Here is a 21059-nt window from a genome sequence, read left to right as displayed (position 1 = left end):
TACCTACTGCATCGCCGGAGCAGTATCAACAGTTATTAATAAGAGAGTCTACTAATGCTCAAATGGACCATGAAAATAAAGTGTTACCAATCATTCTGTTGAATACAAATCATTTTAAAGGTCATTTTACTAAATTTAATAATAATAATTCCTCACATTTATATGGCCGTTTTTTGGACACTCAAAGCACTTAAGACATTCAGGGCAATCTCCTCATCCACCACCTTGTGTACTAAAAATATCCTCAACTCATTTAACATAGAAAGGAAATGTTTTACAAATGAATTCTAGATAGACAAATGCCTGTTCATATCAAATATGTCAGGGTGCAATTTACAACAGGTTTGACACATGAACTAACGCTTGATCCCCTTGAAGGACATCAAAAGAAGATGTGTTTGGGGTGGGGAGGGATTTCAGCATTAAAAAAAATCGCTTGCACTCATCTGTACCTTCCTGACTTATAGAACGAATAAAAATAATCGAAAATATAAATAAACATTTCACCAACCCTATAACGGTTCATACCATTCTCATGAGTGAACACATTCAGTCAGCTGTCTGAAACCAGGAGATGTAGACTAACAAAAGACTTTTCTTGTACTATATGTTTGTATTTACATATGAATAAAGTCAAATTAGACTCATAGAGTGTATATGAATACTCCTTTGGTCGTAAATGAAAGTTAAACTGTAAAACAGTAAGTGCATTCTTTCACATTTGTTTATCGGTGAAGGGGTGCAGGCTTGTCACTGTTCTACAAAAATTAACAGTTTTGTATATAAACAGTACACTGTAAAACCCAACAGTCAACTTTATTAAATGAAATGAGTGTAGTTAACTCAAAATTGACTGAAAGTTAATTAAAGTTAATTGAGTTAATTGAAGGTAATTAGTTAATTAAATACCTCATTACTTCAATTTAAAGTTCACAGTACTCATATAGATAAGTTTTTAACTCAAAAGGCTTGTAGCAATCAGTTTCCTCAAATGGTTTGAGTTGCCTTAACTTATTTAGTTTTACAGTACTCAGTTGGGTTGAGTTCTCTTTATTTATTGGGTTTTACTGAGCTCAAATTGTTTCTTTTACTCAAATGGATTAAGTTCACTGTAATCGTTTTTGAAATTAAATGTTTTGTTGCAATCGGTTTCCTCAAACGGTTTGGGTTACCTTAACTTTTCGGCGGTTACAGTGTAGGTTGTCTTTGAGAATCAGACAACAACTCAATATTTAAAATAGCTTATTAAAGGTCACTAGGTCAAAATCCACACATTACAAAAACAAGACGAGATGTAAATAATTAAAATATATGAAATTGGTTCACTGAAGCTCTCCAACACATTCATAAACACCATGAAGTAAAAATATTATAAAAACTTTATTCTATGGCAACGTTTATGGGGCAGAGTGAGGTAAAGTACATTAAATGGAGTTCGTATTTCATAGGTGAATTGAGTCTGAATCTTGGACGGAGTTTGCTTCTGGGTGATTTGTGCCACTGACAGCAGTTGAGTCTATTGATGCATTGTTTGGGTTAGGAGCAATGACCGTTACAGGTATGTCAGAATAAACTGCATCTTGGTTGGTAAGCTGTAGTACGATCACATTTGTATAATCTCGACGTCTTGACCTGTGGATTGGAGAGTGAAAACATATAAGCAAGTAGCTGCAAAAAAAGTTAATTTAAAAGTTTAAACTACAATTATAAAACATACCTCCACCAGAGAATGAATAGTGTAGCTGCCAGACAGAGGATAAATATGCTTGTAACTCCACCTATTGCTCCACCTATTGTTGCTATAGTACATGTAGAATGTAAGCAAAGAATAAAAAAATAACAATGAGCACACAGTGGAGAGTATATTTTCAATAAATGAATCTGAGCTGATGTTACTCACATTTGGAGCGACCAAAACTGTGTTCCACTTTAAAAAAAAAATTTAAAGATTTTAATGTGTTAGTGAAAATTCAGCAATAAAACATTCTCATTTTTTTAATTCAAATTACTTTTACTGAAAATTAGGAATGCATGATTTAGTCAAATAAAAAAAAAACATAAACAATTATTAAAGACTGTTGATATCCATAGAAATGGTAATATCGCTGACATTCCAAACTTCTAAACTTCTGACTTGCTATTCACTGAAAATCCCACTTGCACTTATATTATATACAGGAGTTGGACAATAAAACAAAAACACTGGCCAATTTAATGTTAGAGGTTTCATGGCTGGAGCCTGGTAGTCAATCTTCATTGATTTCACTTTCTTAATTCTTAGTGTAAAGGCTTAATTAGCAAAGTAACAATATAGTTTTGCTTAAAATATTGCAATGCACACAACATTCTGGGTGACCTAGGCCCAATCCCAATTCTATTTTTGTACCATTTTTGTATTTATATTTTTGTACCAGTGCCCTTCTGAAATGATTAAAAGTGCCCCAGCGACAACCCCCGCTCTTCAGTACGCACGCGACAACCCCCCCCCCCCCCCCACACACACACCCCCGCTCTTCAGTACGCGCGCGACAACTGTACAACCTCAAAAAATGGGTGAATGGGTGTATAAATAGTCCATGAAATCAACGGAAACAGAGACAGCTGTGAATTACAAATCAGTGTATAAGTGGGTTCCGGGTGTGCGCGCGGGGTATGTATAAACTTGTAGTCTTTAGGGACTGTAGTTCGCTCTCAGAGTTAATAGCAAACTACAGTGCCCTCTGTTGGATACAGACAGTCATGACAGATATATTAGAAACTTCCTGGCTGGTATTTCAAATAATAAACCAGGGGTGTCCAAACTCATTCCACCAGTCCTCCAGGACTGAGTTTGGACACCCCTGCTCTACCCCATACTAATGAATCATTGTGGCTCAAAACCAGGCATTTCAGTTTCATTGTCCATCCCCTGTAAGTGTATAATGCTAATGTGTTGCATTACATGCAAACAAACAAACACACAATCATGTCAAATGCAAAATGAAATGTACTCCAAAAACTAAAAAAATGTTTTTTAATGTTCTGTTTTATATTATAAACAGTAGTGAAGAAAATGTATAATCTATTTATAAAGCAAACCCAGGTGCACTTGAGGATGTTGATTACAAAGAATCACAAATATAAAAGATTTGATTTGTTTAACGAGATTAAATGTTCATTGATTATTATTAATCATATTAAATATTGTAATAAACTGTGAGTAATAACCTTTAGAATTAGCTGTCATATTAGCTGTTGTCTTCACAGATAAAGAGATTCCTAAAAAGTGGCAGAAGAAAAATTTTGCATTTATCATTATCATCATCATGAGTAGTATTAAATAAGTCTGTTACAGTGGTGAATCAAAAAGAAATAATGGACATCAAGTCACATAGAGTAGTTCACTCAACAATGTCACAGATTATTTTGTTGTGTTAGTCTTGTTAAACAATAAACATTGTAGATGTCACATGAGGAGGAATGTTTAGAGGAAAAGAGGAGTTTATGAAGGATACGCATAAAGAAATGATCCTTTTATTTAAGATCAGACAGTAAAAATTTGTTTGTATGATTTGGCATTATACAGTGCTCAGCATACATAAGTACACCCCTCACAAATCTCTCTTTTAAAGTCATATTTTTAATAGGAAGCTATACCATATAACATTTGTGCATATACATTAGATTATTCAGTACTAAAGCCAAATCCGGAGCTTATCAAACAAAATAATTTACGATTACGGTTCAAAAACCAGTACACCCAAATTTATATGTTCTGTTATAGAAAAATATTAAATCTAACTTTAAAGAGGAAAAATCAAAGAAGCAGAAAATTAAAAAATGTAGCTGAAGTTTTGTATTTTGTAATTTTTATTTGCAATATTTTGCTTGAATTTAATTGTATTATTTTTCAATTTCTAAATCTGTTTGGTGACTAAAATAAGTCATAGGAATCTTCATCCAAGTTTTTAGATGTCATACTGTTGCTTTATATGATGCAATATTAACAGTTTTTTTATTGATTGTTGCATGGATGTATAAAGATATCACTTTTTTTGAGCACATACAGTAACAGGATGTATGATCATGGTTCACATTGTTCCGGTTTGCACCCTTTTTTGCCTTAACCTCAAAGACCTCAGTGCTGAGTTTGACTTTATGTACGATTCTAAGTTTGATTTCTCACAAATACATAAATGACACGAAAATAATTGTAGCTGAAAAGCATTTGGAATTTAACAACAAAAATCTCTTTGAAAGGAGTCAGTGTATATTAGATATTTTGTAAACACAAAAAATAGGCGCTAATGCACCAAGAAAATGATGCAAACGCATGTTGGATGTTTCTTTTACTGCTCCAATATATCAGGTCTCAGAGTTTCTACTAACAAACAGATGGTCTAAATCATGTGTGTTTGAGGAACAGGGTTTGGAAACACATGTTCACTTACCAAATAGTTTTATTTGGTGTTGAGCAAATTGTGAATGATTTGGGGTTTTCCACTGTGTACAGTACCTGGTACTTTTGAGTACAACTTTGGTACTAACAATATTAAAATACTAAGAACTGCAGATTACTGATTGACCTGAGAGAATCATAACTATCTGCCTCATATGATTTTTAATATATTCCGTTAGGTCCTTAAATAGTTGAACATCTACACAATTCTAACATTTTTGGTTATATACACCAGCACAATCGATTTGAAATGAAACAACCAAAATATGCTTTAACTGCAGACTGTCAGCGTTAATTTGAGGGTGTTTACATACCTTCCTGTTTTTGAGGCTCACCAATGGTTTACACCTTGTGGTGAACTCTCTTTATTCACTCTGGCGTAGTCTTATACTCCTGGAGAATGCTCTTGATCTATCCAGCTGTTGTAAAGGGTGTTTTCTTCACTAGGGAAACTTTAGTCATCGTCATTTGATCTTTGGTCATCCACCACAGTTTTTTCCATGGTCTTCAAGGTCTTTTAGTGTTGCTGAGCTCACTGGTGCGTTCTTTCTTTTTAGGAATGTTCCAAAGAGTTGTTTTGGCCATGCCTAATGTTTTTGTTATATCTCTGATGGGTTTGTTTTGTTTTTTTACTCTAATGATGGCTTGCTTGACTGATAGTGACTTTTTGGATCTTATCTTGCGAGTTGACAGTAACAGATTCCAAATGCAAATAGAACACTTGAAATGAACTCTTATCTGAAATGACCTTTAATCTGCTCATTGTAATTAGGATAATGAGGGTATAACACACACCTGGCCATGGAACAGCTTAGAAGCAAATTGTACAATCACTTTTGGTCCTTTAACAAGTGGGAGGCACATATGCAAACTGTAATTCCTACACTGTTCACATAATTTGAATGTAAATACCCCCAAATTAAAGCTTAAATCTTGTTTGATTCATTTCAAATCAATTGTGTTGGTTTATAGAGCCAAAAATGTTAGAGCTGTATCGATGTCCAAAGATTTATGGACCAAACTGTATATAAATGTAAACAATGCTCAGTAAACTCAGTAAAATCAGTAAACAAATAATTTGAAATGACAAAGTTTAGCAAGCGGAGCTAATGTCAAATGTCATGTCAAACAGTAGAAATTTGGCTTAGCACACTTATGTAAACATAGTAATAGCTACAGTAGTTGAAGATTAATGCAAAAATTGTGCAGGGTTACTGATTTGGAATGACACAAGTGTGAGTAAGGAGTGATCTGTATGAATTAGAATGTTAATTTGTAAACGTCCATTAGCCCCATGCACCTTAACCCATCATAGTGAACTGCTTCACCTGTTGTTGTAGTAAAAGAGCTTGACTGTGTTTGTGGTGACGTTGTGCTCTTAAATTGTCTGGTAGCGATGCTGCTGGCAATTGAAGAAGCTGTAATTGCATTGGTTGATGTAATAGGCTCCGCCTCTTTTGTTGTGCTCATCAAAGTTGGCTGGTTGGTAGTTCTTGCTTTGGTTGTGAAAACTTCATTTGTTGTTGTTGGCAAAGTTATATACCCTGTTGCTGAAGTGTGCCATGTAATTAATATAAATGTGGGCCTACCCAAACAAAATCGAAACATACTTGTGTAATATAATAAAACGCGTACCTGTGATTGATGTGCCTGTGCCAGAAATTGTGGGAGTGTTTATTTCTGTTGTGGATGATGTGAACTGGTGATCAGGTCTTGGTGCCTCTGCAGAGGCAAATAAAAATACAAGACATTTTAGACATTATTCTTAGTCTTGGTAAAGTCATAGGGTGGGTGGTATATGGAATTTACTTTCTTTTTAGTGTTTTGCTAAGGTCATTTTTGCATTTAAAATCCCTATTCGGTTGAGACTTAACATGTTTTCACACCTGTCTATTTAGTTCAGTTCAATCGCACTAGTTTGTTTTCCCTCTTGGTGCGGTTCGTTTGGGCAGGTGTGAACAGGGCCAGAGCAAGCTGAACTACCACTCTAGGCAAAGGACGATCACGCTGCCCTTAACTCGAAAGTGAAAGCGGGGGGGTTGGCGAGGGAGCTGACACCGCCCTCTCTATTCTGGTGCCCTAGGCTCAGATATAACTGAGGGCGCGAGTGGTGATGGTAGTGTCAGAGACACCGCCCTCTCTATTCTGTCGCACTAGGTGCGGATATAACTGAAGACGTGGTGGTAAGGGGGATGTCACGGACACCGCCCACCTAGGTCGCCTCTATGGATGCGCCGGCCCTGGTTGTGAATGTAGCAATTGCATTCGAGTGCGCATCAAAAGTGGGCCAAAAAAGCGTAGCGAGACCTCCATGAAGAAGTGGTCTCAGTTTTAAATGAACCCTGGAGCGCCTATTTCGACTAATCCAGCTGCTTTAGTTCAATGCGCTGTCTCATTTTATAGGGTGTGCAGGAAAAATATTTGTGGAATGCGTTTTATAAAGGGAATAAATTTGCCTGATTGATCGTTGGTAATATTCCCGGAAGTTGTCGCAGTTTAGCTAAATTAATTCACACCTGAAGTGACTTGCGATGCGCCTTCACCATTTGCAGTGCATTAAAACATTGTTTTCCAGGCACAGCCATGTTTCATTCTTGAAATATATAGTTTATCTAAAGTGATGTACACAAACTATATATCAATCAAAAAGCAGTTTAGGAAATATGTTTAATAACATCTGGCCAATGAGTGATGTGAATTTTGTCACATGATTGCATTTTGGTTCTTTTCAACTGGTTCAGACCAAAGCAATCAGTGTGGTGTGAAAACGACCTAAAGACGGCAGAAAAATGCTACAATGTATATTTTGTTGACCAAATGAAGTAACATTACTGGATATTCTGCAATAAATCCAGTTCGAATGAAACGCGTTCAGTATTAAAGTGCACAAGATGTGACTACTATACAAATCTCATGATTACGGTTAAATAACTCTTTACACTTCTGTAATAGGTTTCATCTGAAGGCACTGCAATCTTTAAATCAATTAAACTTTAGCCAGTTTTCCATGTGCAGGGCCCAGCGGGCAGACAGCAGTGAACACAATGTCAAACATGTCAACTTAATCACATACAGAATACAGAAGATGCTACTCAAATGCTACTACAATTGAATTTGAGTGTACTTCATTACAAGTATGACCTACTGTATATAGTATGAATAGAATTCAGCTGTACTCCCATTTCTGAATGATGTCATATTGCCTCGGGACGGTAAAGTGTCCAATGGATGCATTCTTCAGAATATTGCCAGATATAGTAGGTCATCCAGTTATTGTTTTTGAATACTATGAATTTGACTCACGTACTGTATTTTACATACTATCAAGTCAGAGCTTTCTTTTAACGAGCAGGCTATTTAAATTAGTTGTGTTGAAAAAGAGAGACACGAAAAATATGCAGAACGGAGGTTTGTAAGAGCCAGGATTAAGAACAGCTGCTCTAGGGAGGTAATTGCAGACATACTTTGCAATTTCAGCCCTGTATAAGTATTTAACTCTATAACAGTTCCAGAGCAAAAACTACAGGTTGTTAGCAAACTCAATAATCCTCTGACAAATCTAATCCCATTTTCACACAATGTTTTCTTGTGTGTTTTGGCTACTGCACACCATGCTACTACCGTGCACGGCTTGCTGTTGACTGCAATTTATTTTGAATGTTGATGTGTTTGCGTTTTAGCAAAGAAATAAAATAAATAAATCGAGAGCTATGGGTAGGTTGTGTAAATTGTTACTAATCACTGGCTACTGTAACATGCATCATGTCATGTACTCACTTTCATTTCTGCACTCATGATCTTATTATTTTAGATTTATACTCTTACAAAAAGTAAACTACAATTAAATCTTCATTGGTTGACTGTCATTGGGCTAAAGTCAGATCGTGTTGGCCCAATTCATCTTGTAGGATCGACATTGGGTTGTCGACTGAAGACAGCATGCTCTGACTGGTTATTCAGCAACAAATCAGAGTGCAAGTGTGACAGTGAAGAGACGTAGCAAGTAAACAATTCAAGTCAAGAAGGAACGCAAAGTTGGCTGTAATTTAATTTTTTTGTAATTATTTGTATTCCTCAAATATTTGCAAACAATGTGGATTGTTAGATTATCAGACATATTTGCATGAGCGAGTACCTTCGTGGTGAGTGACAATAAATGCGATTAATGTTAATGCTGCGAGTTAAACTTTGTGCTAACTTTCAACGTGAGGCAACAACATAGTTGGGTTTTATTGGCACTAGTTTTTAATGTGTAATGGTCTTAATAAACATGTTAGTCTGATGTTAGTCCCTTCAGAATTGATATGTAGAATCTCAGATGTCAGGTGTTCAAACATCATTCCAAACATTAGTCTCTATAGATAAACTATTAGTAAGTTAATTCCACCAACACCCTGCTGATCTATCAAAATATTGACTGACCAAGCATTGCGACACAGTATCAACTTTTAAGTGTTTGTATCTGTTTGTATGACAATAACAAATTACACATTTCAATGGAGACGAGACAGTCCATGCTGCAGCCCGCAGCTTGATGACGTAGTTGACCAGGTCCCCTTCGTAGTTGACGATCGCCTACACCTCCCCCTACCCTAAACCCAGCCATCACAGTAGCATGGGCGTTGCCTTAGTGGGGTGTAGTTGAAGATTGCCTACACCTCCCTCTTGCCTAAACCCAACCGTCACAGTAGCATGTGGGCTACCTTAGTGGGCAGTACAATGTCCGCTACATAATTGACAATCGCCTACACCTGCCCCTACTCTAAACCCAACCGTTACAGTAGGAAGGTCCGCTACATAGTTGATGATCACCTAAGTCATCAAGCAGCGGACTGCAGCAAGACATCTTGGAGAAGACAGACAGACAGGAAGTAATTACAAAAAAAAAATTACATACTTTTGTTTTTGGGGTCAGCTGTAAAGCAAAAACAATGAAATCACTACATTGATCAAGTTTAATCTTTAAAGAATGTGAAACAAAACAAGGTAAACATATCAGAAAAAAAATAGAAATGTGGTTTACTAAAGCCTAGTTCACATTACAGGATTTTAAACATCAGCAGATCGCTGTGCCGTTCACACTATACATGACTTGATTTTGTGTCTTCTCTGTGTTGTTCACACTACGTGACACTACGTGAATGATCCACAAGAGGGATCAACACACTACATGACCTGACAACAACTCATTCCCCAACAGCTCATTCAAGCTACCAAACCACAGCCAATGAAATTTTGAGGGAGGAGTCGTCAGAAAAAAACTGAACACTATTGGCTGCTTGTGTGCTCATTACATCACTGACAGCGTTTCAAGCATTCAAGGAAGCATTTAAAAACATCGTCAAATCAGCTGATGCATCAGCGGATTAATCACTCATCTGCAAGGTTCGAGTGGATAGATACACAGAGAGTTTTTAATTTTTGAAATTGTAGATCTCTTTGAAATAAAACTAACATATCTATAACACCCTGCCGCTTTCTAACTATCAGTGTATTTTTTTCTGACATTGTAATTTTTTTTAATTACAAAACAGTAAAGAACTGAGCATTTTTCTGCCTTAAATTACCATATTCATCAGAATGACTGCATTCATGTCATACTTTTCGCTGTGACTTTAAATATGTGTGCATTTTTTTGCCTAACAACTTCCTGCTAACATAAAACTTTCTGATGGCAAAAACATCAATTTACTTCAGATATCTCTCAAAACAGCATATTCTGTGCCGTGAAATAGCTCCTGTTTGAAAGTGAAAATGAAAGCCAAGATCTTTAAGTGTTTTATAATCTTAACTACATATTTATAGGCTGTATTACCAAAAAGATTATACTTTTAGGGTAATGGTGTCATTAAATATGATGCCAGACATTCAAAGCTTAATTTCAATATTTCAATAGAAGCTTTGAATGTAAATATGTTGTGACAATATGGCGTTTTATATGAGAATGGTCAGAATGACCAGTATGGTAATTCTAATAGTTACAGAATTCTAGTTCCACTGTTAATATATCCTACTCTCATGTCTGTGCTAACGCAGAATAAAGAGAGTGCATCGATGCCCATTCTGACCAATCACAGATGTTTCTGTTGAGCTCCTGAGCACACAGGCATTCAGCTCATGCTGATATGCTCTCTCATTGGCTGCAGCTCGTCACTACATCTGACCACACGTGGGGTTGAGTCGGCCGACTGCTCTGGAATATTCAGCATGCTAAATAATGGATTTCCGTCTGCGAGGTGTCGGCGACGCGTCAGTGAGCCTCGTTGATGCGTTGTTCAGTAGTTAACACATAAAGAGCTGCGAGCGCTGTGCACCCACAGATTTCTTCCCGGTCAAAATCCTCTAGTGTGAACTAGGCTTAAGGGTGTAGTCAGTGAGTGGTGCCAGGGCATTGTTAAGCACATTAAAGCCATTGTTAACCATGACCTTGGCTAAACTGAACATCCTTTGTGAAGCATTGCCAGGTTACCTGCCTTATACTGAGGGCTCTATCATTGTTTTTGTTTGCCACATGTGTAACCTGTTTGGCTTGACCTCGGTCTTAACTATAGATTAGCCAAGTAATGAATTGCTGAGCTACATTGGTAATGAAAGATATTGCGCAAATATTTGGCTAATTATGGTCTTTGCAAAACAATCCTAAGTGGTTTTGGGATGTCATTTAATAGAATGTTTTGTGGTTTGAAATGTTTAATGAGTGTAGCTTGTTGCTTACTGGACAAATTTAAAGAAGTTCATAGGTAAGGGTTTATATACAGTATACTACTTGACATTTGCCAAGTATTTTTCTATCAGCTGATAAGTTATTTTAAATTCTATTCCTTTAAAGGTTATTTGGATGGTTATCCAAGTTATGTGAATGTTTGTAAGTTCTATATAGATACATAAAAGTATGCTGAGAAAGAGAAAGAGATAGAGAATGTTTGATAGTTAAAACAAAAATAGAAGTTAGGCTAAAGTCATTTTTATACAAATATTTATTAATAAATCAGTATAGAGAATACATCAAAGAGTGTGTGCTATTATTTGTTTATTTTAGAGCCAGTGCGCAAATTTCAAGCATCTTGGGCCATTTTGTGCATAAGTGCATGATTTCCTGTTGATTTCCTTTGCAAACATTTACAAAGTAGCAAAGTGTTTAGGCCTCGATGGTGAAAAGAAAAAAAAAACTATGTATGAACTGTTTAAAATCAGCGGCTTTCATTATTTATTTATTAACTAAAAAGACTTTGGCAAGAATAATGGAGCCTGCACAGGACAATCAATCAATCCATCAATCAATGAAAAAGTGATACATTTAGCCAGATTAAACAAGGGAATGGTCAAACCATCTCTGTGGTTCTGCAAGTACTCTGTAAAAAAAAAAAGTTTCTTACGTATGCATACAAGAGGAAGAGCTGATATCCAGGATGGCTCGTCCTTGTCATGTTCTTTACGGCAGCGAATCAGGTTGGATGTTCCTACTTTCCTCACGTAGCCAGCTACGCACTGAATACGAATAGAGGAATTAAGTGAATAATTCCCAGTAACAGGTTCAGTGTTGAGTGCCTTCTTCGGAGGTCCACATAAATCTGAGATAAAATAAGACTAAAATAAATACATATGCAAACAAAGAAACTAATAGATACATCACAGTCATCAACGTATTTGCATAAATATCAAAAATGATTTCTTTCTGAAAATAAATCCATTAACTTTTTCTTTAAGGAAAAGATCTTATTCTAATAGGTGGGGAAATTATTGTTATATAATTTACAGTCTTCATGTTTCAGTCCAACAAAAATTAAAAGAAATATCTAGGACTTGGCATAATGAAACGTTTGTTAAAAAGAACATTATTTTAGAAGAACGTTTGTGTACTTATGTGTTAATGAATCACAATCAAATCAAGAAATAGTTCCAGTTCTCCAGAGTTTTACTGCATCTGTACAGTGGCAATGAATTCTGGATTTCTATGCTGGATTTTCAATGCCTAAATGCAGCAGTCACAGTTTTGTGCAGTACAGATCAGAACTCTCTCGCTCTAAAAAAGATCCCCTTTTTTTAACACACCCAAACTAGAAACGTCCAGGCAAGTGTGTTGAAACAAGTTGGAGCTAAACTCCCTCACATAATTACTTACTGTGAATAAAACATTTGTTAAAAAATTTGACCTTCGCAAAGTAAATCATTTTTGCTGTTCTTGGTTTTCTGTAGCACTTATGTAAGCTGCATTCAATTCAGTGGTTAAGAGTTTGTGTACAAATTACGTAACTATATGGCAAGCCTTTTAAATGTTAAGAACATCTATTTTCATGCTACTAGTACTTATAACTAGTCCTCATTCTTTAAATCTCATTGCCTTCCTAAAAGATACTAGCATTTATTTATTAGTTACTAGTACTGTTTAAAATTATACTAGTTCTTCTTCTATCTCACATTTTAGCCATTGACTTCTATGGAGAGCTGCCATTTTATGTATTCCAAATGTAACTAGAACCTACTTTCTGCATACTAGTTGTTATACATATGGTTGATCATCTGTGTGTGTGTGTGTAATCAATGTGAAACAGCAACCAGTGTGTGCGAGGTGCATGCTGGGAGTTGTAGTTCGTAAATGTGGCATGTGTGTAATTCTCCAACAATCCGCAGTAGCTAAATCGCTAGTGACTATAACAATGTACACAATAGTTAATAACTCTGTCCTCACAGAAATCCACAAAGATGTTTTTAATGCAAAATATTTCCTTTTTTTCAATGGAAATATATTTAAAAAGTATTATGCTTTAAATATTCTTAAAAAAGTAAATTATTAGTTTATAATCGATGTAAGTTAAATGTTCTGAAGAGACACGGTTGCTTTAAAAAAAAAATAAACATTTAATTTGGGGTTTTGAATAGCCACACTTAAATACACTGTAAAAAATAAATCCGTAAAATTTACTGTAAAAAAAAACGGCAGCTGTGGTTGCCAGTACTTTACCATTAAAAGTACGATACAAACCGTAAAAGTAATTTTTCAATTTTACGGTAAACTACCATATTTCATTCATTTACAGAGGTAATATGTCTGTATTTTGAATTACCAACATCTACACATCTTTTGTTACACAGTTATACACGTTAACACAGCCATATGCAGGAGGTGATGAATAAGTTACATAATGAACAATGCTCATCACAAATAACTTTTCCCACAAGCAGCATAGTGTATTAGTTTAAGAATGTGCTCAGTGTCATTCACACAGCTACTAAGCACCAGTATGGTAACATGCATAAAATTGAAGTCATTGTTTATCAACATTAGATGTAACATAAATCTCTAATGTTCATAACTGATGGGGAAACAACTAAAAAGATCTTTAGTCATGTAAAAAAAGTATAAAAAGTGATGTGCCATACAGGAAATTCTAGGAAAGTCAGTTTACGGTTATTCGCTGTATATATTAATGAAACATATCGTTAACCAGGTTACAGATTTTTACTGTAACATTTTTACAGTTTTTAACCATTGAAATCACAGCAATTTTTTTGTGCATACAGTAGCATTTTATCTTTTATAAAATAAGATTTTAGCCTAACATATTGAACAAACTGAGCACCGTATAGCTACAACAAACTGTGTAACCTGTTGATGAATATGTAGTTTGATGCTACCATTTGATGACTGACAAACATTTGCACAAATTCGCTGGTCAAATACTAGGCTGTAATTGCATTTGGCTTTGCCAAAAAGTGACATCAGCTAGGCAAAATATGTTTCTAAGAAATTTGATTTTGATGTTCTGCTGATACATTTCATTTATTAACATTTAGTCATAATATAGCCACAAAATGATTAATCCTTACAATGTTAATAAGTCAAAACCCTGTCTGTGCTCTCAAGCAAATGTTGGGACAAGAATAAAGTTTAAGTACAGAGGCGTATGGCATTCCCCCTCTAATGGAATGAGGAAACAGTGAGACTATTTGTAATCATTTATCATTCCTATAAAAATATAACTGAAGCACCAGAATAGTGCTTCAAAATAGATCAAAATAGCCTTAAAATAGTTTTATCACCAGCTGCATTAATGGTTCGCTGACTAATCTCAGTTTTCAGTGACTTTTTGAGGCTGTCAGTTTGATGCCAGTTTCCTATGGTTGGTGTGACAGCGATTTTTCTGAACTTGAACACACCAGAAAAACAATCACGAGTGCACTTGAGGGGGAAATGATCTATTGGGGCAGAAGTCCTCAACTCCTTTCTTTGAGATCTAATAGCAGCTCCAATAGAGTTCAGCTCCAACCTTGAAAAAATGCAACTGAACCAATTAATAAGAACCCAAAGCAGCACTTAATTAGAAGGGTGTGTTTGATGATCAGGGTTGCAACTGAAATTTCTCTTACAAATTTAGGCATGCCAAGGTAGATATGCCTGAACAGGGTTGGTGACCACTGTATTAGAGGGTTAATTTATGCCAAAATGGAAATTCGTCCTCATGTTGTTCCGAACCTATAAAACTTTATCACAGAGGATAATGAAAAATTATTTTTTTATAATCAAGTGTTCTGAAGGAAGATGTCCAAAAAAAAGACATTTAATTAGGGCTGGGTGATATGGCAAAAATGTGATCTTGATAATTCTTTTCCATATTAAACGATAAGGATATATATTTCAATATAATTTGTTAATGCTTCCAGCTTTAAAAAGTATCCCGACAATTACTGAAGCCACAAAGATTAGATGCTTCATTTAATAACATTTTAACGTATTGTTTATTAACAAGTTTACACATTATTTAGATTTTTTTGGAGATTTTCTGTAATATAATTATAACATACATTGAAGCTGCAGGCAGCGATGAAAGGCTTAGGATGACAGAGAACAGTGGCCAATAATAATTTAAGCTGATATAAATAAAAAGCCTGAGAAAAATCACCGGTCAGCAGGTGGCGCTATGACTGTGCCTCAATATTGACATCTAGATGTCTTCAGGAAAGGAATTTCATCAAACCTGTGAATTTTCAGGCAGATCAGACATTGTTTGGCTAATTTATAAGTACTTTCCCCTCCATGGCGTAGCACTGAACTTTGTCAGTCCATCACGGACAAAGTTCTTTAACGAAAATTTTATATTAGAGATCTTCGCGGCTCTAAATTTGTATTCCCGCTCCCGCCCGCCCTCATTCAAACGCATACACATATAGACAGCACCAAACAAGAGACATACAGCATCACGCTCTCTCTCATTCACACACATACACACACACACAAACAGCATCCACGCGGAGACGCGTGTGCTTGGGAATGATATTGTTAGACCGCCCACTCCCGTTCAATTTACATCAGGGTAACAGACCATGCTTTTTTTCGGAAATTTATTCCCACACCACTAGAAATCTGGTCAGGTCCCGCGGATCTCGCAGTACAGCCTACCTGCAGACTCTATATCTTCACAATTTAGCATAATAAAAGTCTTTGGACTAAACTAATAAACATGGATTCGATGTGATGAAATTTGTAGGAGGGGTTTGTTATAATGTAAGACATGTAATTTGATGTTGCCAGCAGGTGGCACTAAAACTGTAACTCCATATTGGCATGTAAGCATGTTCAACTTCCTGTTTCGGAACACGCTCTTCGACGAAAATTCTAGATTTTCACAATTTAACATCAACAAGGCCTTTAAATAACAATAACCAATTTTGGTGTATATCTGATCAAATCCCTAGGAGTTAAAATACAACCGCTGGAAATAGCAAAAACTGCACTTTTTTAGCAGAGGAAGGTAAAAATATTTGACTTTCTGTTGGGTTTGTGATTTCGCTCCAAGATATTTTGTAGGTATTGGCATGTTTGATGTATGCCAATTTTCGTACGAGTACGTGTAGCGTAGCTCAAGGATAGAGCAAATGAGCATAGGTGGTGCTGTCGAGTCATTTTGCCACACCCAGTTCTGAAACCTATAACAAACGTAAATCTTTCCCTTCTGGGGCCTGTGCAAAGTTTCATGAGTTTTCGGGCATGTTTAGACCCACAAAAAGGCGATACATTCTTGAGAAGAAGAAAATAAAATGGAGCAATTCCAATTGGGTCTACGCACCATTGGTGATCGGTCCCTAAATATAAAATATAACATTCTGAAGAACTGTAACTGATAGCATATGCTGTATACAGTACACAAACCAAAATATTCTTAATGCGTTTTCTAAAAATCACCAATTACAGAATTATTTTAAAATAAATGTTTTACTTAATTAAAAATGGTAAAAAATAGTTATCATTAAAATAAACAGCAGTTTAACAGCAAATACTGCTGGCGGGAAAGTGAATCGAGCTCGTTAAACGATACTGTATGACGTAGCTTATCTATAATATCATCACAATAACAGATTCCTGTTGTTGTATATGTCTGTGTGTGATTGGCTCTTAGATCAATATAGAGGAAAACTGTCCATAGCTTATTATAGTCATTCATTCATTTATTTTATTTTCGACTTAGTCCCTTCATTAATCAGGGGTCACCACAGTGGAATGAACCGCCACCTTATTATAGTTATCGACATAAATTTTTATCGCAATTCAATATGATAAAATTTTTTCGGGCCAGCATAACATATAATCTGGGGATTTATTCAGATCTAAACATTGATCCGTGAACATAAACAAAAGCATATTTATACTATTTGACTTGTGAGAACAAAAGTCATTGGATTCATATGGATTGAATGTTTTGAAGCCTCAGAATATTGGGGGAGCAAACTTTCAATGGAGACCGAAATCTCTCAGATTACATGATGAATGATGACAGCTGTTTTTGCAGTGCAAACACCCAACATCTATGATCCCAAGCTATTTGTTTTGGACAAGACAGTGCAGAGATCTGTTCAAAAGCAAGGGAATTGTGTTTCAATATGGAGAGGTATGGCATTTTTTTACTCTAATGGAATGAGGAAACTGTTAAAAAATTTATTATACGCATTAAAATAGCACAAGAAACCTAAAAATCACTTTCTCACTCACTGCCCTGACGGTTTAGTGACTCATCTCATTTTCAAGCATGCCTCAATGCATTCACACACAGGGGACAGCATAACTCTTTTTCATTGCCAAGGAAATATGTAATGCATTTGTGCAATAGCATCTTTCGCAATCTGAATCATCCTGAACCATGCTGCAATGTAGTGTACTACATCCTGACTGATACTGATACTAATATGAGATGTGTATACCTAGGGTAAATAAATACAGAGACTTCTCACTGTTGTATAGTTATTTTCAGCGGAACACAAAAGAAAGCGAGTTCATATTTACTACATACAGTTGAAGTCAGAATTATTAGCCTCCCTTTGAATTTTTTGGGTTTTTCAAATATTTCCGAAATGATGTTTAACAGAGCAAGGAAATTTTCATTGTATGTCTGAAAATATTTTTTCTTCTGGAGAAAATCTTTTTTGTTTTATTTTCGCTAGAATAAAAGCAGTTTTAATTTTTTAAAAACCATTTTAAGTCAGAATTGTTTGCCCCTTTGAGCTATATATTTTTTAAAATAATTTACAGAACAAACTATCATTATACAATAACTTGCCTAATTACCCTAACCTGACTAGTTAACCTAATTAACCTAGTTAAGCCTTTAAATGTCACTTTAAGCGGTATAGAATTGTCTTGAAAAATATCTAGTCAAATAATATTTACTGTCATCATGGCAAAGATCAAATAAATCAGTTATTAGTAATGAGTTATGAAAACTATTATGTTTAGAAATGTGTTAAAAAAAATCTTCTCTCTGTTAAACAGAAATTGAGGGGAAAAAATAAACGGGGTTAATAATTCAAGAGGGAAATTAATTTTTTTTTTACTTTAAATAGCACATTTAATGCAATTGGATCTAAACCAGAGTTTGAGGGATGTTACGACTGGAGATAAAGTGTTTTTAAATCCTTATGAACAGACTCCATTCATCATGGCTGCATTTTTTTGTGCATTTCTGCTACAATTTTACTGTTCAATTATTTATATGGAATTAATTTAAGATTTAAGCCTCTTTCGTATAGATTAAAGATTAACAAACTCTGAACAATAACCACATTTTTTAGTTGCTTTGAAGAAACCGAAACCGTAGTGATACAAACCCCCTACAAAGGCTTTTTAGTATTTACAAATGCTAATCCATGAATCATCACCATTGTTTTCTGAATTGAGATATCAACCTCAGTATAAAGAATAGAGTTTGAAACAATATTTATAAGAGTGCATAATGACAAAACTTTAAATATAAGGGGTCTCTTATAAGTATTTATACCTGCAGTTTCTGAATAACCAGTTAAAAAAAAACATATATATTTCAAATCTTGAATAAAATGCATTTACTGAATATCATGCATAACACTATTGTAATATCCCACAGAACTGATTAAAAGCTGTCGCCTACGCGTCCATTATCTGTCTGTTTTTTCTTTTAATCCCACTAGGCTATAGAAAAATATGAAATATGCGAACTCATTTAAATACAAGTTCAAATATTTAGAAATACTCGAATTGCATATAATATAAAGATTATTTCTAATACTAACAGGCTGTCTCAGAAATGAGTTTATTTCGTAATCTACTTTCTTTCTCCAAGACAGTTTCGTTTTATCTATTTATTTATTTATTTGTTTGTTTATTTTTACTGCTAGGCTATTAGATAAACAACCAGAGAACGTGCATACAGTAACATTGCAATTTATTATGCTAAAAGAACGGTTAACGTGTCAAGCATAATAGATGTGCGATATGCAAGAACACTCGACGGCTTTACTTAATAGCCAATATGAATATTTCCCATAGCATAGCATATTGTATTCCACTTACCGCTTGCTCTTGCAATATTATGCTGATACGCGCTCGTCACGAAAATCAATATAACCAGCATATACATGTCCACTTGTCCCAGAGAATCCAGAGGGAACACCGACGATTAAATCCTTGCGAATGAGCATAAGAGAAGCACCAAGTCTTTTCAGTGGCTTCAGTTTCCTTCATCATCTTTCACTTTCACTTATGGGCGAGTCAATGTGCGCATACAGCACGTGTGCAGTTTCTAAAGGAAGTAGTTTGACGTTTAATGATATTTGTGCTGCACAGGGCTTGATTTATAGAAAAAAAAAATTACCATGTATATGAATTAAACAATTTAATCGCATAAAAGTATATAATAGCACCAATATGATATCAGCTGCATATTATTCACAATATTATTCTCTATATTCTCTACACAAGCTAGTCTCCTTAAGGTTGTTTATATGGTACTGAATTTATATTTTAGATTTAATGCATAAACTAATATGAATCGATTAAACTAATTTAATCTAATGCTAATTAAATCCAGTTAATCCATATGCTACAGTGGTTCATAAAGTAGGGGTCGGGAGCCCCCAGGACAATGTAAGGGGGTCGCTTGGTGATTTAAAAGTGCCATATTTTATCCATAACCCACTGAAGATAAAAATTGTTTATAGTTACATCCTTTCATTTTTTCCCCCTAATAGATTGCAACCCTTGTGGTGATTTACATTAATGTTATATTACAGACGGCAATAGCGTCAGATGCAGCAGATTGATTATTAATCCACCAGGTTAAACTTTCTAGCACAATTACAGTCAGGCACGGGCACACATAGGGCTCAACCTGTGCAGTGCACATGCCCTTCTTAGTCTTGGATAGAAAGTTCCTTTCCAAGAAGTGCCCCAGCTCCAGTTTAGTTATGCTTTTCATTGTTTATATATACAGAATCCACATTTCAATATGTTGAATACACTGTGCACTTAAATTATTAAAACTCGAACATAGTATGAGATAAAGGTATTAAATCTAATGTGAAATATTTAAAATAGTTTTCCTCTTTAATATTCAAGGCTCTTTTTTTAAGGTTATGTCATTATTGTTGTTATATATGGAACTGAATCCATCTTTTTTGCTGTGTTTAATACACAAGATGCGCAAGATTTGTTTTTTACATTTATTGTTTTTTATAAACTGAATTCATATTTATAATAGGCCTATGTTGAATACACTGTATGAATCTGAGACAATTTGACATAAAGGTACCAAACTAAATGTAAAAACAATCTTAATATTATTCCATATAATGTGCAAGGCTTTTTATGATTATGCATTTAATGTTTCATAAATATGATACTGAATACATATTTTTGTGGTTTAATGTAGTGTACTGTATTTCAAATATAAAAATAGATTCAGTTCCTTATAGGGAATAATATTATGAATATTCCACAGTTGATTTAGTGGCTTTAATCTGTGTCAGAGTTTAATTAACTTAAGTGTGTGTAGTTTATTCAACGTATCACAAATATATATTCAGTACCATATATAAAAACAATAAAGGCATTCAAACATCCAATCAGATGTGTTGTGGCAAGTTGGAGCTTTGCTTAGCCAGGACACCGGCCCTCCAGGACTGAGATTGTTGACCCCTGCTGAAGAATCTTGGGCGTCAGAATCAACAGCCAAAGTGAAACTGAATAGACAGAGCGCGCAGGTTGAAGCTTCAACCCAAATTAACCACAACTAAACCAACTAATCAAGATTTTGTATGATAGAAGATCAGCACTAATCTTTCATAAAAACCCCGCTGGCAAATGCAACAAACTACA

At 35.1% G+C, this 21059-nt stretch overlaps 1 protein-coding gene across 25 annotated transcripts; it reads right to left on the bottom strand.

The window, feature by feature from the left end:
• Nucleotides 1-1361: 1361 nt before the first annotated feature.
• On the bottom strand, nt 1362-19463 carry il15ra (interleukin 15 receptor subunit alpha). 25 transcript variants are annotated; one of them, XR_015941996.1, is made up of 9 exons: nt 19257-19463; nt 11815-12009; nt 9336-9353; nt 6074-6160; nt 4753-5988; nt 3208-3258; nt 1901-1927; nt 1718-1799; nt 1362-1632 (listed from the first exon to the last, which is right to left on the bottom strand). XR_015941996.1 is itself a non-coding variant. In XM_088649600.1 (9 exons), the coding sequence occupies exons 1-9, from the start codon at nt 19321-19323 to the stop codon at nt 1443-1445; spliced, it is 930 nt and encodes a 309-aa protein (XP_088505726.1). In that variant the 5' UTR covers nt 19324-19463; the 3' UTR covers nt 1362-1442.
• Between the last annotated feature and the right edge of the window lie 1596 nt (nt 19464-21059).

This window comes from Danio rerio, chromosome 4, assembly GCF_052040795.2.
Source record: "Danio rerio strain M-AB ecotype USA chromosome 4, GRCz13ab, whole genome shotgun sequence".
Classification (NCBI taxonomy): domain Eukaryota; kingdom Metazoa; phylum Chordata; class Actinopteri; order Cypriniformes; family Danionidae; genus Danio; species Danio rerio.
This window is presented reverse-complemented; position numbering and strand designations above follow the sequence as displayed.